General features: G+C 37.0%; 1 protein-coding gene across 4 annotated transcripts in view; it reads left to right on the forward strand.

Annotated features, from left to right (window-relative positions):
- LOC131044223 (U11/U12 small nuclear ribonucleoprotein 35 kDa protein) overlaps positions 1-22026 on the forward strand; it is a 91032-nt gene that overhangs the window by 39909 nt on the left and 29097 nt on the right. For 3 of the 4 annotated variants that reach the window (XR_009105632.2, XM_057977504.2, XM_057977503.2), the window contains 3 exons: positions 1497-1655; positions 1800-1897; positions 1984-2035. Coding sequence is in view for 3 of the 4 variants with exons in the window: in XM_057977504.2 (XP_057833487.2) it covers positions 1514-1655; positions 1800-1897; positions 1984-2035 (292 nt within the window). In the remaining variant the exon portion in view is untranslated. Of the gene's footprint in view, positions 1-1496; positions 1656-1799; positions 2036-22026 lie in introns of those variants that run through there. The other variant, XM_057977507.2, reaches the window with a different exon arrangement.

Genomic DNA, 22026 nt, shown 5'->3' on the forward strand with positions numbered 1-22026 from the left:
TCTTGAAGTGATGCGATTGAGAGGAGGCCATGCACAAGATGCATCTCTTGGGATGTAACTCATCACTCTTTATGAGGATATATATATATATATATATATATATATATATATATTCACTCAAGCTGATCATTCAAAAAGCATGATATACATCTTATCTTGTTTATTTATCCTCATCGGATCTGCTCTGCTTAGAGCGAGTTGCCTAAAGGCATTTCTGGTATAAGCATAAATAGCACAGATCAGAAACGACATCTAAGGGATTGCATAAATTAAAGATCACATATCAGAAATAGCGTCCATTCCTGAATGCAAATAGCAAACCGATAATCAGAGACAACACGTATCGCTTCTAGCGGTTATATCTACAAGTTGCATATAAATATTGACAAATCAGATATTGCATCATTGCTGAAAGCAATAAATATAGATTGCATATTCTTATTGTACATCAGGTATTGCATAATATCCCCACAAGTGATAGAGACATCTTCCACATTTATATCTCATAACAGCATATCAAACGTAACAATTGTATATATTGATATTATTTGCATATATCTCTATTGATTACATCAGAAATTGCAGTTGATATTGGTTTATCTTCCATTACTTGCTTGAATTGTATCCAATTGATATAGTAGAAAAGGAAGTTGAAGTAATTGTCCCAGCTTCCCTAACTTAGCCAGAAAGGGGACACACCATTCCATCTTGATTATTCCAATTTCCATTTTGTGGATCCTTCTCCAATCGATTTGTCCTTACTCTTATATCTTCAAGGTGTAGGAGTCACAACCCTTCAATTCACAAGGGATGCAACTCTTCACATAAGACTGTTTGTTAACTAAGCGCTGGTGATTATTTATCTTGGTTTGCCCTTTGCTAGTAATTGTATTCTTTTAAAATCTGTGTCGGCCCTTTATCAATTCCCTTACCCAGTTTTTTTATATTAATATGTGTATGATTTGATAAGGGTTGTGCTCTCTATAGCAGGGCATGACAAAATTTCAGGAATTGGTCATGTCTAGATTACATCCTAATGAAGCTTGGTTGGTTATATTGAGAAAGCAAAATTTCTGTTCTTCCTTCACAATTATTTATCACAAAAGAAAATTATTCTACTTAATGTCAAGTGAAACTATGAGTGAAATGAACTAAAATGGCATTACAGCTAATAAAATTTGCACATATATTTTAAATTTTTTAACTAGTAATCTTGTTGGGTTGGTGTAAAAGCAATGATAATTGTATTCCTGCCTTCAAAAATATCATAGTATACAACGAATACAGAATTTTGGATGGGACTCATCAAGCTTTATCCAAGGTATTGCTGCATTGTTTATCTCTAATTGGCCATCTGCTATGAAATTGTTTTTTTGGTTTTCTATATTATATAGCCATTGAAAGGAATTGACTAATATTTTCTCGTCACTTCAGCTGTTTTCCCTTCCTACGGTTCTAAAGGTTTTATTGGCATTGTTCGTGTTTTGATCGTACAGAGTCGTATTCAGGAAAAATGAGCTCAGTTGCAAATATAAATGCAGTATTCTATGCAGATTCATATCACCCCATTCAAGCAGGCAGTATTGATGGAACCGATATTACTCCTCATGATAATGGCGTATATCGTGCAGTCCTTTGTGCTACAGCTGGGCTCTGTTAGTAATTTTTTCAATTCTTCTATCTGAGTTTCTTTTATTAGTAGATATGCTATTTTAAGGTTGTTTTTATGGCATTTGTCTCCTATGAAGAATTAATGTGTTCTGCTAAGCTTTGCTATGTTTTAACTTTTCACATTTCAGATGATCCAATTGGTGATCCCAAGGTTATTGGTGATCCATATTGTACCGTATTTGTGGGTTGCCTCTCTCATACCACAACAGAAGAGTCTTTGAGGGAGGTATTATATTCAGATTTATTAAATGACACAAAAAGAATACATTCTTGACTTATGGCCCATATATAGATCTATTGTTTACTTTGCAGGAGATGAGCAAATATGGTCAAGTGAAGAACCTCCGTTTGGTGCGTGACATTGGTAAACTGCTTTCTGTTATTTAGTTTTGGTTATTTTATTGTCATTCTCTCTTATCCTATTTGTTTCATTTGAATCAAACAAATTATATACTCAAAAATTGTTTTATATTTGATGGCCTTCGGAGCTTCCCATGAGTGGAAAAAAGTACCTGACATATATTAACCCTTTATTTTAGGAGGTTGTAGGAAAATCATTCAAGTGACTTCCAAGCAATGATGTACAGGGATGTGTCCTTGTGGTGTTATCTATACCCTAGACATCTCACGGATTGGGGGAACACCCCCTTGCATGTTTACTTTTTATTGTGACATTTATTGGGAATGTGGCCATTTTTATTTAATACTGGGGATATTGTAGCATCCGTAAAATTATGAGTAGAGGTCACAATATCCCTTGACCATATTGGGAACATATCTCAAGGAGTAAATTTTCCCTTATGGGGTAAATTTTGACACTTCAATGATTTTTAAAGGGATTTTTCAATCCCAACCCAAGTCGATTTTCCTCTGGAGGCTTAATTTGGATTTAAATTGCAATTTTTAATTAATGAGCCCCATTTTTAATTGCTTTTAAATAATGATTAACGATTATTGAAAATTTTAAAAGTAAAAAACTAAATAACTTGCAATAATCATTTAATATTTTGAACCTTCTAGAAGCAAGATAGTTTTTACCAAGCAAGTATATATGCAAATGTTTTATCCCACATTGCTTGTGTGGTGAAAGTGAAAGGTAAAAACAAGTATATGAGAGGAGTCTCCAACATTATTTTATTATTAAATCTGCATGGTGTCTCCATGAAAGGTGATTTTTCCCCCTTATTGGCGAATTTTGGCAAAGTGTTGAAGTGAAATGTTGGGTTGAGGATTCTTTCCTCCATTTTTTCCAGCTTGGCTGTTCCAACCTCCATTGTTGCAGATCCGAGCTGCCATTGAAGTCATTTTCAGAATTTTGGAATGGCGCCATAGCTGGGATAATTTTGATTTTTATTTGGGAATGCTTTGTGCCGTTGTTTGGGGTGATTTTCTTCATGCTTGGTGTCCGCCATTATTTTCAGACCTTGTTGGGCGCCATTACTAGGAGTGATTTGACTTTCATTGTTGGCTGGGAACACATTTTCAAAATTATTCTTCATTGCCCAGTTCATCCACACTAAGGCGATTTTGGTTAAGGGCTGTTTGGAGGAGTTTTCAGTGTATTTTCAAGGGCTGCCATTGTTGTTACAGTCTGAAACTCCATAGTTGCAGGTTGTCTTCAGACTGATTTTCATTTCCAGCCACTTGCCAACTTGGAAAATTTTACTTGGGCGCCATTTCTTATGAGTTTTTTAGGGCATTTGGTGGAGCTTCCATTGCTGATCTAAGTTTGAAACTCCATTTTTCAGATTTGTCTTCAGACTTAGATATTTTTTTACCAACCCTTTGTTTGTGCCCAAATTTGACAAACTTCACTTTCAGAAGGTGAAATCCATCAAATACAGGTGTTTCCTATGACTGCAACAAGTTTAAATGACTGATTTATTGAAGTTGCAGGTTGTCTTCAGACATTGGGGCAGCCATTGTTGGACCTTGGAAGGGTGTCTTCAGACTTTAAGAACTAAAAATCAGACTTTTCCACACCTTTTTCCAAGCATTTTCAGAATTGTGGTATACTAATTGGCACTAATTTTGATATTTTTTTGAGTATACCAGGTTGTCTTCAGATTGAAACTTCATTTCCAGCCACATAGTTGTGCCCAAATGTGACCATTTCTGAGTTTTGAAGGTCAAAATAATTCAAATGCAAGCATGTGACATGCCTGTGACCACTTCCAGCCATTGATATTCATCATTTTCAGAGTGTCTTCAGACTTTTTGGAGCCATTTTCAGACTTTCAGAGGGTGTATTCAAACTTAAGAATCAGAAAATCAGACTTCAATACACCATTTGCTAAGTATTTTCAGACATTGGAGGGCGTATTCAGACTTTGTCCTCAGAAAATCAGACTTTTATTACAACTTTGATATAAAAAATCAGTCACTTTTTGAGTGTTTTTAGACCTCCGAGTGATATTTCCAGACCTGGACATTCATTTTTGGGCTCCAAATACTTGATTTTCTGAGTTTACATGGGTGTCTTTAGACTTAGCAATTATGATCAGACTTATCCTAAGTTTGAAAATCGGTTTTTTTCTTAAGGAAAATCTTCCAGACTTTAATCCGGACCTTCATATTTTCCAGAATTGGTGTTACAATTTTCTAAGATTACCTATCACATGTTGGGACAAATGTCAGGAACAAAGTCCTAATGGTGCTCGGATTTCCACTCCATGGAATGGTGATCCAGTCAACATAAGATTTTCAAGGACAATGAGTTCGGATGAGGGTCGGATTTCCACTGCAGGGCGGAATTACAAAGGAAGGATGTTGTCCAAATAGGCATCAAATTTCCACCAAGTGAAGAATGGACAAGGATAATGTAGATGGTTTTGAGGAATGATCAGTCCATATGCGAATGGATTTCCCACCAAGGTTGAAATCAAGTTTATCAATGGGTGTTTGATTCAATGCTTGTTTGTTTTGCAGGACTGTTACGAGGAAAGGAAGTATGATGATCAAGGCTTGAGGTGAAGGAGGATGCACGCAATGAGGACAAGGAAGATCAATACTTCAAAGATTGGATGGGGATTTCCGGATAGAGATTCCAGAAGGCGAAGGTGAGGACTAGATCAATCATGAAGAAGACTTCACTTTGATGGTGAACAAATGAAGGAAAGCAAGTTCAAGAAATGAACACAAAGAATTTTACATCAAGAAATCCAGAACTACATCAAGGAATTTCAATATCAAAGTGCGTCAAGGAAGGAAATATTTCATGATTCCAAGACTGGGAAATTTTCCGAACATAAGGAGGGAGCAATTCATGGAATTTCTTGACATAAGGATGGAATGTAAAGTATCATAAGGGATTCCAAACATTGTGAAGATGAAGAATGTACAAGGCAAATTGGTTAAGTGTATAAGGCAAGCTGAGGTGGCATCCTAGCCACCACTCATTCAATTAAAGGGTACCAAGTCAACATTCATTCAAGGAGGGAATAGGTGACACATGGCGCTACATCAAATATTATTTATCTTACCTACCCTCGTTTCTTATTGGCCAATGTAATGGTGGTTGTACAAACCCTAATTAGGGTTTTATCTTGTAATTTCGGCCGTTGATCTTGGTCAATCTGAGCCATTCATTTCTTTTGAGGCTCTATATATGCCTCCTTGTCTCTCATTTGTAAGGAGTTTTTGTAGAATTGTTGGTATATGCTACAACTATTTGAATCCTAATCATTGTTCAATTGTTGGTGATTTTGCTCTTCAAGTGTTGTATTTGCATTCATGGTTCTCAATTCCTCCAAGTTAGATTAGAATTTAGATTAGAATTTATTTTCATGTTTGTTAGATTGGGTGGAAGATTTGTTGAATTCATTTGTGTGGAATCCTTAATCCATACCACTAGCCTCTTGCTGCTGGTAAGTGCGCCTTGTGTGGTCAACTGGAATTTAAGTAAGCCTAACTTCAGCTACTACTCGTCCCTTGACAAGCATCAACTTGGATGGTGTCAATGTTTGATGGTGATAGCCTGAAAATCTTTAAGTATACCTTAGACGATTGCACTAAGCTTGTGTCAATACCTGATTGTGAGACCTTGCTTGGTTTGATTCCACTAGATCCATTCGTCATTTCTTGCATTCCTAGGCTTAGAATAGGTTTCTTGAACCCTATTCTTTTTCCCCCTTTTTTAGTAAGAAGTAAATCCAGAGCCATATTGATAAATCTTAAGTTGACAGCACACCTATTCCGCATCATTCATGATAATCCAAACATCAACGTAAGTCCCCTTGTGATTCCAGCGTTATCACATCAAACCACTAAACTTATCCACAAGTCAAGACCTGACATTCGTAACCTTGGAGTTGTCTCATTTGATCATGAAGCATAGCATATGAGAGGCTTTGTTCAAGAGAGGATAAGATACCTTCGTATTTTATTCTGTGTTAGCATGTGCATAAAAAACACATCAACAAAGAATCGGCGCTAGGAGGGCTTGAACGCGATGAATGCCTAAGCAGCTAGACTTCATATTCTATCAATTCATGTTTACAGGAGTAATCTTAAAGACTTTTTTCACTCTCCTATCGTGCTCAACAGAATTGGTGCTAGAAAGAGGGCCTGACAGTGAATACACGAACAATTAAAGGTGATTGTTGGATTATCAAGTGGATTCGTAAAGGAGGCTCGAACCAAAATGAGCTTTCAAGTTGAATTCGAGATTTTATAGATCTCTCTTATGTCAAAAATCCCAAAAAAGTGAAAAATTTCAAAAAATAAAAATCAGAAAATGGAGTGGCATGACCAAAATGAGCAGGAAGTTGATATCCTTCAACTTTGGTGGAGATTAAATGCGCAGCTGCATCCGCACAGCTTGTCCGAGTTTGTAAGGCCAGGACAATGTAGAATCCATGAGACGAATGAACTTGATGAAATGCATTGCTTGACATTCTTGTCAAGGATAGAATTGCTTCTACAAGGAAAGATCTTCTTTTGGGATGCTCTCAAGCCAGAGTTGTGCATAATGCCTAATGATGATATCCATGGAAATGATTCTTTCTCAAGATTCAAGTTGAGAGTTTAGGAACAGATTGAGATAGGTAATGTACAATTTGAAGGCGTGTTGCTTCCCCGTTGGTGTCAGATGCACAATGCACCTCACTCAGAATTCACTTGTCTAATATGTGAAGAAGCTATCAACCAAGTCAGATGCCAGTTCGGATTGCCAATCCCATCCAGAGAAGAGTGTGTTGTGGATAGATCTTGGAGTGCATATCTTGCAGCTATAGTGTATGGAAGAACACAAACACAAGGCATCGCTACATCATCCGATAGTGAAGGAAGCCATTTGCAAGTTGATGATACAAGTCCACCCAATGATCCATGCATTGTAGTGGATAACTTTCCATATCTTGCACCAAAGGAGGAGTATGTTGAGGAGGAAAATATCCAAGTTGAAGAGACAGTGACAGGTGATGATCAAGATGTTAGTCCGACAATCAAGGAAGATAATGATTCACATCCATTGCAAAATGTAGAATTCCTTGATGATTTATCACTCTCGCTACAAGAGGAGATTATTGAGAAGGAAATGCAAGAAGTTTCAAGTAGCAGTCGTGAGGGAGAGAAAAATCATACAGAAATATTGAGCGAAGAACTACAATTTATCACAAGTGAGCCCGGATATGAAAAACAATTCGAGGGGGCGCTGAAAGGTCTTAAGGAAAAAGTACAAGAGGAGTCATTGCCAATATTGTTCTAGGACAAGCAAGTTGCTGCGAATGGCATGATTCATCACCAACTTCGACCTCCCGAGGTATTGTTGAATGGGTTGCAAGGAGATAGTATGGATGAGCATTTAGTTTTGCAAGAAGAAGAGTTGAATGAAGAATGTCAAGCCATCAAGAAGGAAGAAACCTCCAACGTTATTAAGATAGATCCAAAGGATGATGAACAATTCAATGGGGCTCTATCACTTGAGATCATATACCAGAAGCGAATTGAGGAAATTTTTGAAGATCAACTTATCAAGGAGAATCTCATTTTTGAGGACATGCTTATGGAGTTTCATAAAGATGCGTGGTTTATGCAAGATATTGAATATGTTGTTGCCATGGAAGTAAAGAGTGATGAGCAATTCGAGGTTGCCCTACTTCCAGTCCTAAGGACGCAAGGAGAACCAGTAAGTGAAGATTTGCATATCAAAGATGCAAGTGGAATGATCCATCACCAATGGCAACCTCCTGATGTAGCTGCCAGTCTCTTTTCTGAGGAGGAATTGATGAATGCCGAGCGAGAATTCCTACCTAAGCATGAAAATCCCCAGGTTGTCTCTTTTTTTAATCCTAGCTTTGAAAGTTTTTATGATTTTGATTACGGGGGTTTTGGGAAAACAACTTGCATTTGGGTAGATCATGGACCTAATGAATTGCCCCAATTGATCATTTTGAATGGAGTTTTGATTTAATATGAGACCTGCATTACGAGAGCTTACATTTCCATATTCAAGGATGAATTTGCTTGTTTGAGAACCATCATCATTGCCATGCTACTGTTGCATATCCTGAGAAGCCATGCAAGGTCATGTACATATGTCATTTCTTTGAGTCGTGTTCGTTCTAGGAGTTTTGCATATAGTTAGAGTAGGTTTTCTTTTCATGCATAGCTTAGAGGTTTTGTTGAGCCAGGTTGTTAGTTTGCCTTGGGTCATCTGACTCAAGATCCTTTAGTGGCTCAAGTCATTTAGTTCGCTTTAGTTAGTCGTTTTGCTTAAGTTAGGTGTCCTAAGTGGAACCTCTATTTGTGAGATGGGTGTTGTGTTGTCTTCTCGCATGCTATTAAGATTTTGGATCTTATGTTCGGTCCATTTCTTAGGTATCTATTCATGAAGTGCTTTTGAATCCAAGGTTGTTCCTCTCCAGCTTCGTCATTTGGCTAGGACTTGTACTTGACTTGGAAGAAAATCACTTATTGTGTCTGGATATCGACATCTTCCGATTACTATATTTTACACACTTAATTGTTTGCTCTTAGTCATTGTGGTTTCTTAGGTGAAGTTGTGGCCAGTGAAAAATCTAAAATCCTGCTTCAACGCCATTGTAATTCTCAAAGCCAAGTGAGCTTCATTGCTTACGTGCCAAATTGCAAGTGTGGAAGATATGAGAAAGAAAAGAGAAAATTCAAGAGAAAAGAGAAAGATGAAATGAAAAAATATTAGAATGTTTGGGCTATGGGAACATGCGAGTAACTCCGCTAGGCCTATGGACGCCTGGCTGGCAGTGGAGCAATATTTGTGAGATTACAGCGATAACCTCGTCGGGGCTATAGACGTTTGATTGGCAACGAGGCTCTATCCAGGATGCTTATGAAGCTAGGATAAATCACATAGCTAGTCACGATGGATTCTAAGGGTTGCAATGCCCTCATGAGCCAGAATGCATTTGCACACACATGGGTAATCAAAGACTAGGTACCTTGGTCCGGTTCGGGATTCTTCTTCCATTTCGAGGTACTTTCCTAGTCTGGAACAATATTTCTCTTTTTGCTACTTAACATGTTTTCTAACCATATTGGTCCTGAAGGAGCTTGAGACTTATCTGGGTCAGTTCTAGTTTCTTTTCCATCTGTGACTACCATAGTAGTAACTTCATTTGGGGCTTCTTGTTCCTGTTGATCATTACCCTCATCCGTTAAACCTTGTCGCTCTTTGATTGGATCAATTGAAGTAATATCCATCTCAAGATCAACTACTACAGTATCAATAGGCAAGGAATGTCTTTTGCCTCTTGTTCTTGAGTGGGTGACTCTAACAGAAGTTGCCTCCTCTTTGGTTTGCATTGTCTTTGCTCTCTGTCCTCCTTTTCCCTGTTTTTGTAAATCTGCAGCACAAGATGGGACAAGAGAATTAGATACCAAGATCTCGGTGGGTGAGGTTGAATCTTTCCTTGAATTTCTGCTTGGTCTTCGCTTTTTAAGCCACTTCTCTGTTCTTGGAATGACCAAGATTGTCCTAGTTTGAATCTGTTCTTCTTCATCCTTTGTCCAGTCAATCTCTGGTATTACCCTTGGCTGCCTATCATCAACAAATTTGGAATCAAGCAAATCATTTTCATCATCCACAATATTTGCAGTGTTTATCTTTAGACCATAATCTTGAATTTGCTTCACTGTGAGTCTCAGGTGAGCTCTTTTCTGGACTTCATACTCATCCACACAATCTGCCCAAAAGTCTTCTAAATTAGGTACATGTCGAAAATTCTCCTTGAACGTAAAGTGTGTTATTTCAAATCCTTTAGTATCAAATTCAGCGCGGGGGAAATACAACTGAAAATTGAACCTTTGAACTCTAATTCCGAATTCAAAGCATCTGAAACATTGCTACAAGTGTAGTATGTGAGCTCAATGGGAAAGGAAACCCCTGTTTGGTGTTCTTCCTCGTATTTCTTATCTATATGAGCCAATTGCCTGCAAACTTCAATTAATACTTGTCTGTCCAAGGCATACCTTGGCAATTTTGTAGGGTTCTTCAAAGCCACCAACCCTCAAATAAGTGAACCTGGAGAACTGAATATAGAAGCTGCCACATATATTTATAAACTGCATAGCTTCCTCAGTCAGTCTCTTATGAACATCTCCTTTCAATTCAAATACTAACCTGCCCAGGAAAATATTGTGAACCTTATAATAATTTTCAGTAACCGTATGTTGTTGCAAATGCGGGTGATATTGATATATCTTCATATCATTCTGCCAAGTTATACAGACCCACCCATTGACGCGTACAAGCTAAACAATATATGAGGTAGGATGACATATAGAAGTTTTTTGTTCCCAAAACAACTTAAACCCGCATGCATTCTTTCTGCAATTAACTCTGCCCACTCTATGTATCTCTTGTCACCAAAAATGACCTGAATAAAGAAATACATCCAATCCTCCCAATAAAAGGCTGTTTGATTTCCCCGCATTCCATGCAATAAAATGACTATGTCCCTTACTTCCTGAATCAGATGCTCTTGGGTTAATGGGCTTGGCAGTCTTGAACCCCCCTTTTGAAATTTTAATAACCAATTTCTTGCAATGACACTCCTATAACATGATTTCTTCTCAAAGAAAAGCCCTTGCGACTTGCATACCATCCAGTCCTCATATTGCTCTTTCTCTGGTATTTTCATTACGGCGGAAACAACCTCTTGATTAATTGCAAGCAAAACCTTACCCTCTGCATCTCTTACACACCTCTCTACAGGATCATAACTGCTCATACATTCCAAAATTACTTTTGGACATGACACAGTGGGAGGAAATGCAACAACTTCTATCAACCCACTATCTAAAATTTTCTGCATCAAAGGGGAGCTAGCAGAATTTCGCACTTTTTCATGGAATTCATTTAAATCTATTGATGATAGAAAAGTATCTCCTATGTCAGGCAGGGAACTAACTAGCCAAGACTTCTGGTCTAGTTGAGGTACTTTTGGTCTCATTTTAGTTTTATAATTAGAAAATGCATAGCAGGAAGAATTGACTGAACCGACTGAAGTATCAAATAACACTTTCAATTCATGAAAACCAACAAGAAAAGAGGAAGAACTTGCGCTCACCTTTCATGCAGAACTGAGAATTCACAGAGTCATGAGCAAGAAATGTCGTCTGCATTAACCTTCTACTTACCAAATTGGGTAAATGATAAAGGGAAGTAACTTGTTTTAAATAAAACAAATTTTAGGGACTGGCCTAAAATATCGGCCGCACGATCTGTCATGATTTGAAAACTGCATCCTCATTCGTGCCGAAAAGATCAAGTTCTGACAGTTCATTAATAGCAAGTCTTTTCTCCTCTGCATCCTTTACTTGAAATGATTATTTGGAATGATTATTCCCAAGAATGGATTCACATCACAATTCATTTTCTCGAGGTTCATCTTTTAAATCCAGAATATTCCTTATATGTCGACACTTGTCCACTTTATCTCCAAAGTCATCAATCCTCAAAGTTTGAACCTTGAACCTTGAACCCTTCGAAAAGAAGTTCAAAGGTTCAAGTTCAAAATAGTATTAGTGCAAAACACGCGAACATGAAGCTTACCCATTATAAAACATGACTTACGCGAGACTTGCTTTAACATGTTGAACCTTGAACCACTCTAAAGGCTCACGGTTCAAGTTCAATGAACTACGACCACCAAGACCTTTAACACCTCTCTCTTTTTTTTTTTTAACGAAGCCGCTATGTCACATACCGCACTTGAACTTGAACTTTGAACCTTATAACGGTTCAAGTGAGAGGTTCAGTTCAAGAAAACGAATTGCAAGGGGAAAAATATGTAAAGAATGCGAAAAGACAGAAAAACAAGAGTGGACTAACATCATGAAATCCTCTAAACCTCGATTTTATACATGTAAGGTTCAGATTTTCGATTTTATACATGAACCTCCCTTAAACCCGAAATTATACATGCAAACCCTTAAATACTGATTTTGTGCATGAGCAAGGCTAAATCCCGATTTTGTGCATGGGCAAGGCTAAATCCCGATTTTGTGCATGGCAAGGTAAAAGTTCCTATTTCTTACATGAAGACCCTAAAGTTTCAATTTTATACATTGGATGGTTGAAATCCCGACTTTATACATGAGAATGCCATATCCCCAAAAATGCATACTTGGAGTAAAATTTCTGAAATGCACATTGGAGAGAGAGGAATAATGGACATGAGGAGCTGATATGAAAGGCTCTACAACATTGCAAATGAAGGGATGAAAGGCTCTACAACATTGCAAATGCGAATGGAGGATACAACTATGACCACACATGAAGATTAGGCATTGACATCATGAAGGCAAGAAAGATGAAGGTGGAGTGCAAGTGCAAAGGATGAAATCGGTGAATGCATCTCTCAAGCAGATAGTCTCAGAAGAGTTGATCAAAGTTAGAAGATGATGCAATTTGAGAATATGACCAATCACATTCGTTGAATGTCAAGAGATATTGCTTGTGATGAGGTAGCAAGTCTACGTGGCGTGCAAGTAGTTGAGGTGGCGACAACTCACCATCCACCAAACAAGAATTTAAAGTCAACATGTCCATATTTGTTGAACCTAGTCAAAGAAAGATGGAAATTACAACTTATTTCCTATTGGTCCTAGAAGGAGGTGTAATCAAGCAAATGCAATTTTCTCATTGGTCAAAGAGGAGTTAGTTATAACTAACCCTAATTAGAGATTCATCATGTAATCTTGGCCATTGATTTGGATTAGATCCATGCCATTCATTTGTAATTAGAAATCTATATAAGGCTCAACGTTCTCATTTGTAAAGGTTAATAGGGTATAGACAAGAGTTAGAAGTTCATAATAAGGAAGCAAGTAGAAGTAGAGTAGGAAGAGAAGACAAAGATTGTTGCCAAGGCTTGATGGAGTAAACATACTATTTTCATTGAAGATATGGTGATTTTTCGCGTGTTATTTCAACATTTTGCATGGTTTCTACTTCTCAAATTTCAATCCAAGTTTTAGATAAAGTTCATTGATCTTGATGGAGAAATGCGATGATATTTGATGATGGTTCATACTTTTTGTGGTTTGCTGATTGTAAGATAATGCATAAAGTTAGCCTGAACCTTGTTATTGTGGCTAAGTTCGATTGTGGATATTTGTTCAAGTTGTGCCAGTATTGGGTTTTTGTATGAATATTTGCAATAATGAAAATCATTCACTACTTTAGGAGATCACATCAGTTTTGTGTAGTTGTTGTTATCATGACGAAGCAAAGCTTGGTTTTAAGGAGTTTATCTATCAAAGCATCTGAAACAAAAAAAAAACAGCATGCTTCGTTGAAAGAATAGCAGACATTTTATAGGCAATTATAGGGCAGTTGCCCAAATTGGGACTAATCGTTAAACTGACTCTAAAAATAGAAATTCTTAGTTCTATCACGATGTCTCTAAAAATATAACAGCCAACTAAAGAACTCACTAAAATATAACTAACTCTAAAAATATAACTGAATGACCATTAATAAACACAACTAAAAATAACAACTAAATATTATATTCTAATACCCTCCCTTAATGGTCATTTTATCAACTACCCAACCGATGACAAAATTTGCTTATCAAAAAGCATAAAAGGCTGACTCTTTAGAATGCTTTGGACATGAGTTTGTTCCTGCTCTTGAGACCCTCCTTGGTTGGACTTCTAATCAGCCAACCTCTGGATATGTCTAGGTCCACCACAATAGTGACAAGTAATTTCTTCTTGACCCCCTCCTTAGGGTTGCACTGTCCTTCTTGCTGAGTGGACTCGCCTTTGCCTTTGCCCTTGGCAGTAAATGCTTGTTCCACGTTGGCCATGTCATCGTTGCTACCGAATTGCTGTCTCCACATGGCTTGCTGCAATAGCTTATTGCACAACTCATCAAACTTCAAGTCAACATTAGTAGAGGTAATGTCGAGCGTCTCAATGAAGTGTTCATAGGATCTGGGCAGGCTCTTCAATGTGATCATGACCATATCCTATTCCTCCATCTTGTGACCAATAGCCTCCAATTGGTCACGTATTTCCTTGATCTTCGTAAGATGTTCCTGTAGTGACATCTCATCCATTATAATTGAGAACATGTTCTTCAGAAAGAACGCTCTACTCTTGTCAGATGTCTCATGAAGATTCTTCAAGTGATCCCAAATCTCATTTTCTTGCTTGATGGCACTTCTGGAAGCATATCATCGAACTTGGTTTGGTCGTCACCCGCTATTGTAGGACGAGATTCTTTACCCAAAACAATCTGGTCAAGACATTAGTACTCAAAAATAGAAAGCATCCGTTGCTTCCAGGTATTGTAGTTCTTGCCATTGAAGCATTGACTACATTCCAACATGGTGTTGGTCAATGATGCCATCCCTCTCGTTTTATTATGCACGAAAAACGAGGTCAAACTCTAACTTAAAAAAATCTGATTTTTTTGTCAAAAATAAGTCAAAAACCTTTAGCAACAGCTGGTACGAACTCCAAAAAATCTATCTTTAGGATGAATCCCAAGACAAATTGGCACAAAAGAAATACACGTTGAAAACAACTCGGACACTAAGATTTAGGTCCAAATCCCGAGAAGAAGCACGAAACCCAAGACAAAAATATGAGAGTGTGCAAAAAACCCTAGGTTTGAAAGTCAAAAGCACGAATTTTATTGAAAACCCAAAATATTTTTCTATGTTACAAAACCCAAGCCAGCGTCACAAACCCTAGCTGCGTTAAAAAAACGCACGCGCAAAATAGAAATAGGTCAAAATTGTGCTAGATTTGAAGGTCGCGACAAAAGTTTGATGTGAAATAGGCGAACTCAAAAATCGTGGATAGATGACGTGAACAAATGTGGGTCGTCAAAAAACCTATCGCAGGTTAGGGGTAAATGTAATTGCGCTGTTTGTAAAAATTTGCACAGGTAAGAAAATCACAAAAAAAATTTGTGCGTAGAAGAAAAACGCGGATGAAAAAAACAGAGAAAACTTAGTGTCGTTGCCGCCAAAATTGCTGCCGTGGAACACAAACACGTGGCCGAAAAAAACAGCCCAAAAATGTGACAAAAATCTGACGCTCCCGAGGAAAAAAACACGGAATATGCCCAGAACGTGACAAAAATCCGACGCTCCCGAGGAAAAAAACACGGAATATGCCCAGAACGTGGGGAGAAAGAAAAAATGCACCAATAAAAATAGAAAATTATGAAGTACAAATACTCTTCCTCTAGAAAACCCTAACTTGCAAACTTAATAAAAAACTCGTGATTCACAAACCCTCGAACTGGAATCAGCAATCAAATTTTTTCATAAAAAAATCTCTTAAAAAAATTCTGGAAATTATTTCTAGGTAGAAGGGCACGAAAAATTTCTAAAGGCTTGTCACCCGCTCTAATGCCATGAAACCTAAAAAAAAAACATGCTTTATTGAAAGAATAACAAGCCTTTTATAGGCAATTACAAGGCGGTTGTCCAAATTGGGACTAACTGTTAAACTGACTCTAAAAATAGGAATTCTCAGTTCTATCACGAAGTCTCTAAAAATATAACAGCCAACCAAAGAACTCACTAAAATATAACTAAATGACCATTAATAAACACATGCAGCTAAAAATAACAATTAAATATTATATTCTAATAGCATCATCCATTATTATCGTTGTCCTTAGGTGTTAGATTAGCATAGTTTCCCTAAACCCTTTACCCCTTTTGATGTTTCTATGTTTGAGAAAAGTTAGTTTGCAAGTTCTAGCTGTGATTCATAAATGTAAGTCCCTTTGTGATACTAGCAAAATCACATCATATACATTGAGTCTATACATTGCATTGTCAAGACATGACTAAAGAAACCTTGGGGCAGCCTTACTTGATCACATTATTTAGCATATAAGGTTTCCTTGTTCAAGAGTGGATAGAATACTTAGTATTTTATTCTGTGTTTTGAAGTCTCATAAAAAACACATCAACACTATGTAGGATTCAAAACTGATAACTTGATGTACTTGTTACACAATTGCTGACTTCTCTTTGCTAATTAATATTTCTTGATGGATTGACAATTCAGTCCTTTAAATAATACTTGAATGTTTTATAATGATTGCTTGCTTGAATTTTTGTTTTTGAGTTATATTTATTGCTGATTGTATTTTTAAGTTGCTGCTCTGAATCAATATTTTGAATTGATATGCTGAATTTGATATTCTGCGTTGATGCTACTCTCAATTGTTCTCCCTCTTCTACCCTTCAAATGAGAGGGGGTCAAGCCTCTTCCTTGGCAAGAGACATACTCCATAACTAAGTGCTGTCCTAACAAGCTTTAATATTGCCGATGATGATATTCTTTTAAACTTGATCGATCCTTTTTATTGTTTCTTCTTTTATTTCGTCACCTAATCCTTATTATTGTTAAGGCTATGATTTGGTGTTAAAAAAATAGCAATCTCATGGCAAAGCTGTGACAGTCCGCCCTTCCCAAGATTGCTTGTCCACAAGCAACTTTAAATTCAGATGATAAAAAATTTCTGCTACTTCCCAGGTGGCATCCTCCATAGGTAAATTCTTCCATTTAACCAAATATTTTGGAATAACCTTATTCCTTAATTTCTTTTGTCTCATGTCAATGATGGCCTGAGGTTCCAAAATTAATTTTCCCTCGTCATCAAGTGGGGGTAACTCCAGATATGGCATAACATGTTGACCTAGAATCTTCTAAAGGCAAGATATTTGAATCAATTATGAATTCAACTATGGGTTGGTAACTCCAATTCATAAGCAACTTTGCCAATCCTTCTTATAATCTTATAAGGCCTATAGAATTGTGGCTTGACCGCTTGAGTTTCTTAGATTTGCTTCCCTTGATAAAGAATTGTTTATAATGTTGCAACCTTAGGAAGACTAAGTCTTCAACTTCAAATGTTCTTATAGATCTTTGACAATCGGCATACATCTTTTGTTGATTCTGAGTGTGCTGCAAGTTGTCTTTGAGTTTGTTTAAAATATCTACACTTTGTTGCACCAAGTCTCTTGCTCCAAGAACTTTGCTTTTTTGTAAGAATCAAATCTCCAAATAATATTTCTTCATACCCATATAGTGCCTTGAAAGGACTCATACCTATTGACATATGATGAGTGGTATTGTAACAATATTCTTTGGGATGTAGCCATTTGACCCTAGCTGTTTGCTGCCCCATGACATAATTTTGCAAATATCCACCAAGCTACTTATTTAAAATTTTGGTTTACCCGTCTATGATATTCTTAGGTACCCATGAAGTTGAAGATTTCTCTAATGAAAGTATTGGCTACTTGTGGTTTTCTATGTTGAAAAGATATTGCAGGAAAATGAGCATACTTAGTCTCTCCACCTTCGAAAATATACAATCCTTCCCTTGTAGCTTTGGAAGTCCTATAATGAAGTCCTTTGAAATGCTTTGCCATTTTTGACCCACTTTTGGCAAAGGTTGTAATGACCTGGCTGGAAATGTTTTCTCTACCTTGTTTCCTTTGCAAACCATACATTCCTTGATATTCTTTAAAATATCTCCTTTGAGGCCTTTCCACAAAAATCTTTCCATAGCCATGTTTTGTAGTATCCTTGATAGCTTGCTAATGGAGAATTATGGTACGTCCTCATTATTCTTTCCCTTCCTATACTCAATATCAAAGTCATAGAGGCTTGCAACTTGCCAACCTGCTTTTGTTGCCTATCATTTAAATCCTTTTAATTAAAAAAGAATCTTAGACTGCTATGGTTGGTTTTGACAATAAATCTTCCACAAATTAGGTATTGTCTAAACTTGGCTAGAGCATGTATAATAGCCAACATTTCTTTGTCATAAATAGAATAATTAAAGCTATTGGGTGTTTATTTTGCATTAAATAGCTCCCTGAAGCATCACATTCTAATTCAAATGGAAGAGAGAAATCTGCAATGGCTAGCATTGGACAAGAACTCATTATTTCCTTGAGTTTGTTAAAAGCTTTTTGGACCTCCTCACTCCATGAGAAATTAACTTTGATTTTTTAGTCACATCTGTTAATGGGGCAATTAACTTCGATTTTTTTTTTTGACAAATCTTCTATAATAACTGTAGACTTCTTAAAATCCTCTTAAATGAGTTAAAGTCTTTGGTCGTGGCCAATTTACAATTGCCTTGATCTTTTCTTCATCCACACTAACTCCTTGGGCATTGATCTTGTGCCCCAAATATAAAATTTGGATTTGGATGCTTTAGAAAATAGTGATTGTTGCTCAAGTATCCCCAAGACTTCATCAATATGCCTTAAGTGATCCTCCCAAGTTTTATTGTAAATCAATATATGGTCAAAGAATACCCAAAGAAATTTCCTTAACTGCTTGCTAAATATGTGGTTCATGTAGGATTGAAATATAGTTGGGGCTTTACTTAGTCCAAATGGTAAGACTAGAAATTCAAAAGGCCCAAATTGACAACCAAAGGCTGCTATAGGAACATCCTTTGACATTCTTATTTGATTTATCTCTGGAATGCAAATTGATCTTTGAAAAATAAATTGTACCATGAAGTTCATGCATTAGTTCAACCATAGGGATGGGGTATTGGTTCTTGATTGTTTTTTATTAAGAGCCCTATAATCTATGCACATCTTCATGGTGTCATCTTTTTTTTAACCAAAACTATAGAAGAAGCAAAAGAGCTAGAACTAGGTTGTATATGCCCCATCTCAAGTAACTTCTTAATTGTTTTCTCAATTTCTTCCTTATATCACTTTGGGTGGCGGTAAGGTTTGGTAATGATAGGTTTTTCTCTTTCTTCTAGTTCAATTGTATGCTTAAAACCCCTCTTAGGAGGTAGTTTGGGTGGTTTGGTAAGGATCATACATTATGCCACCGCCTCTACTTGCCCATGACTAAAAGTTCTTTCCATCCTTTTTGATGACACCACCCTCGGAGACCCATCTTATAGGCCTTATAGAATTACTTCTTGGCCATTGTGTTGGAAACATAGTTCCATCTTTTGAAAATATTGATAATATCTACCCAAGGAATGTAACCATTGAATGCCAAAAACCACATCTGTATCGCCCATGTTTACTATGTAGAAATCTTCACTTATTTGATGTCTCCCCAAGATAATGCTTAGTTATTGAATTCTTTGTGTGCAAGGGCAATGAATCTATACACCATGACTACCTTGAAACCTTCAAAGTTTTCAGCTTTTAACTCTTAATCCTCATTACTAAACCTTCATCAATGAAGTTATGTGTAGCACCACTATCCACTAAGATCGTCACTTTTGGTCCTTTTAAAACACTATGAATTTCAAAGGAGTGATACTTGGGTGCCCCTGAAAGTGTGGCCAATGTATCACTTGCAAACTCTTTATCATCTTGTTTCCTCTTCTTTCTATCAGGTTCAAGTTCCCTTTTTTGAGATTCATCATCCGTTATTATTTCTACGTGGTGGACTTGCCCCTTTTTGGAGCATTGATGACCCAGCTCCCATGGTTCTCTACAATGGAAACATAAGTTCTTCTTTTGAAGCTCTTTCGCAAATTCTTCCTCCTTGTTGGATTGAGGTGGTAATGCTTTTGATTTCCAATTATCCTTGGAAAAGGATTGCTTGTGTGACCCCTTGTGATAGGTCTTGTTTTTAGGAGTCGAGTCTTCCAAATTTAAGGCCCTTTGAATAACATCTTGTGAGGATGATGGTTCAAAAGCTTGGACTAATCCTCTAAGTGATTCAGAGTCTTTTGATAAGTAAAACTTAAGTCTACTTTCAGTGATATCCAGCACCATGACAGAGATCCTTTGGAATTTTGTTACATCTTATCCATAGAACCTTGTTGTCTTAGGCGTGTTAGCTCCTTAAAATGCATCTTTGGGTTCTTCCTATCAAACCTTTCTATAAGTCTTTGTGTAAAGTTGTTATATGTTACAATGAGATGATGCTCTTATGTGATTAGTCCATGATGTTACCATTCATGTGCTCTTACCTCTTAAGTGAAGAATGACAAATTTAATAGCATCATCTTTTGTCATGGGACTAAGAGAAAGACAGATATCTAGCATTTGAATCTATGCTCAGGTAGTAACCTTCTTCGAACCATCAAAAGTTGGAAGAGTCATCTTATTTACTCTTTTTTCGTAAATTTTGATTGGGCTGCCATCCTTCTCCTCTTGAGGTATTTCTTGTCCTTGCATTTATAATATTCTTCAAATGGAATATGCCTTCTAATATCAATATCAATTCTTGAACATGCTTTCACACATTCATCAATGTCATTTGCTGCCATGTTGGGTTCTTCTTCTTCTTATTCTCGTGATTGCTCCTCTCTTGGTAAGAATGAAGACCTTGTCACTTTAGGTGAAGATCTCAATGGAGTCTTATTGTTATTCTTGGAATAGTTTGAATTAATGTCTCTTCCATTGGTTTGCTAGGCCCAAGAGCATTGATTGTACTATTCATTTTTTGAATTGCTTGGAGAAGCAATTGTGTTGTTTTTTCTCGTCTCTCCATATAAGCTTTCAATTCATTTACTTGATTTCCCTGAATATCACCCATATGTTTAGCAAGAGACATACTCCTTCATTACTAATGTCCTTCCGATTTGCAAATAATACTTGAATGTTTTATAATGATTGCTTGCTTGAGTTTATGTTTTTGAATTATGTTTATTGCTGATTGTATTTCTAAATTGCTGGTTTTTGACGTGTCTAAAATCACTGAACTTGCGACTTCATCCAGCCATCGCAAAATAGAATGTACTCGCTGAGTATCCTATCCTCTCTTGAGATAAGGAAATCCCTATGCTGTTTTTTGTTTGATCAATGGGGACGACCTCAAGGTTTTGATTGTCAGGTCTTGACTGCGGGATTACTCAGTGGTCGATGTGATTTGCTAGGAGCACAGGAGGACTTACGATTTGCAACAAGCTGGTCTGCTGCGATTCACGAATTACGTAATAAAGAGCAAAAGGAAAGGGTTAGGAGATCTAAAACTAACAACACGGGTATGCGGGTAGACGGATTCAACATAACCAATTCTTGCTTGGCCAGAATAGCTCACAACCTTGCAGGAACGGTGCAATCTTCAAAGGGACTTGGAAGATTTTTAGACTGGAGAAGCACGGCTAAGCACCCAATTTTGACGCAGCTCGGACAGACACCTGCAATTGAACTAAGCACAATTAAAGGCTCAGGTTAACTGTACGAACAGATACACAATCAATATATCCTCAATGGTATGAGCCTGAATCTATCAAATACCTGCACACCCAAAATAGAAAGATCTATCTAAAATGTTGAGAGAAACCATGCAAACAGGATGAAAACAAGACAATAAACACCAAATCAATGTCTATATATTGATTTCAGCTGCCTATTACAACAATTTCTGCAGCATCTCTATGCTACTGCTTAAAATCTAACCTATTCTAACTCTAAAATCTAACTCTCTCACCAGAGTCTAACTATTTAACAAGAATCTCTAACTATCTAACCCTTTACAAAAGAAAGGTCTCTGCCTTTTATAGATTTTACAATATGAACCAAAGGCTAGGATTAACTGCATCCAAGGGTCTTGATTTGCCTTACAGAAACTAGCAGCCCTAACCTATGCCCATTAAATTCTCACTCATCCATTCAACCACAATTTGAACTACCTGCCACTATTTGTCTTCAATTTGAGTCTATCCGGTAGTTGGACATAACTGTCCACAACTGACTTGTTTCCCCTTTCTTTCAAAATATTTGAGTGGGACCTACAACCATTTTTACAATAAAACAATTTCGGCTTTTTAGAAATTCAATTCTTTGAATTAAATCCAGCTGTGTGCTTTTTCTCGAGAAGGCATAAACTTGCAGCATTCAGAGTGTTCTTTGGTCTTTGGTCCCAGTAGTGGACTTTATCATCTTT

The sequence above is a fragment of the Cryptomeria japonica genome, chromosome 6 (assembly GCF_030272615.1).
Source record: "Cryptomeria japonica chromosome 6, Sugi_1.0, whole genome shotgun sequence".
In the NCBI taxonomy this organism is placed as follows: Eukaryota; Viridiplantae; Streptophyta; class Pinopsida; order Cupressales; family Cupressaceae; genus Cryptomeria; species Cryptomeria japonica.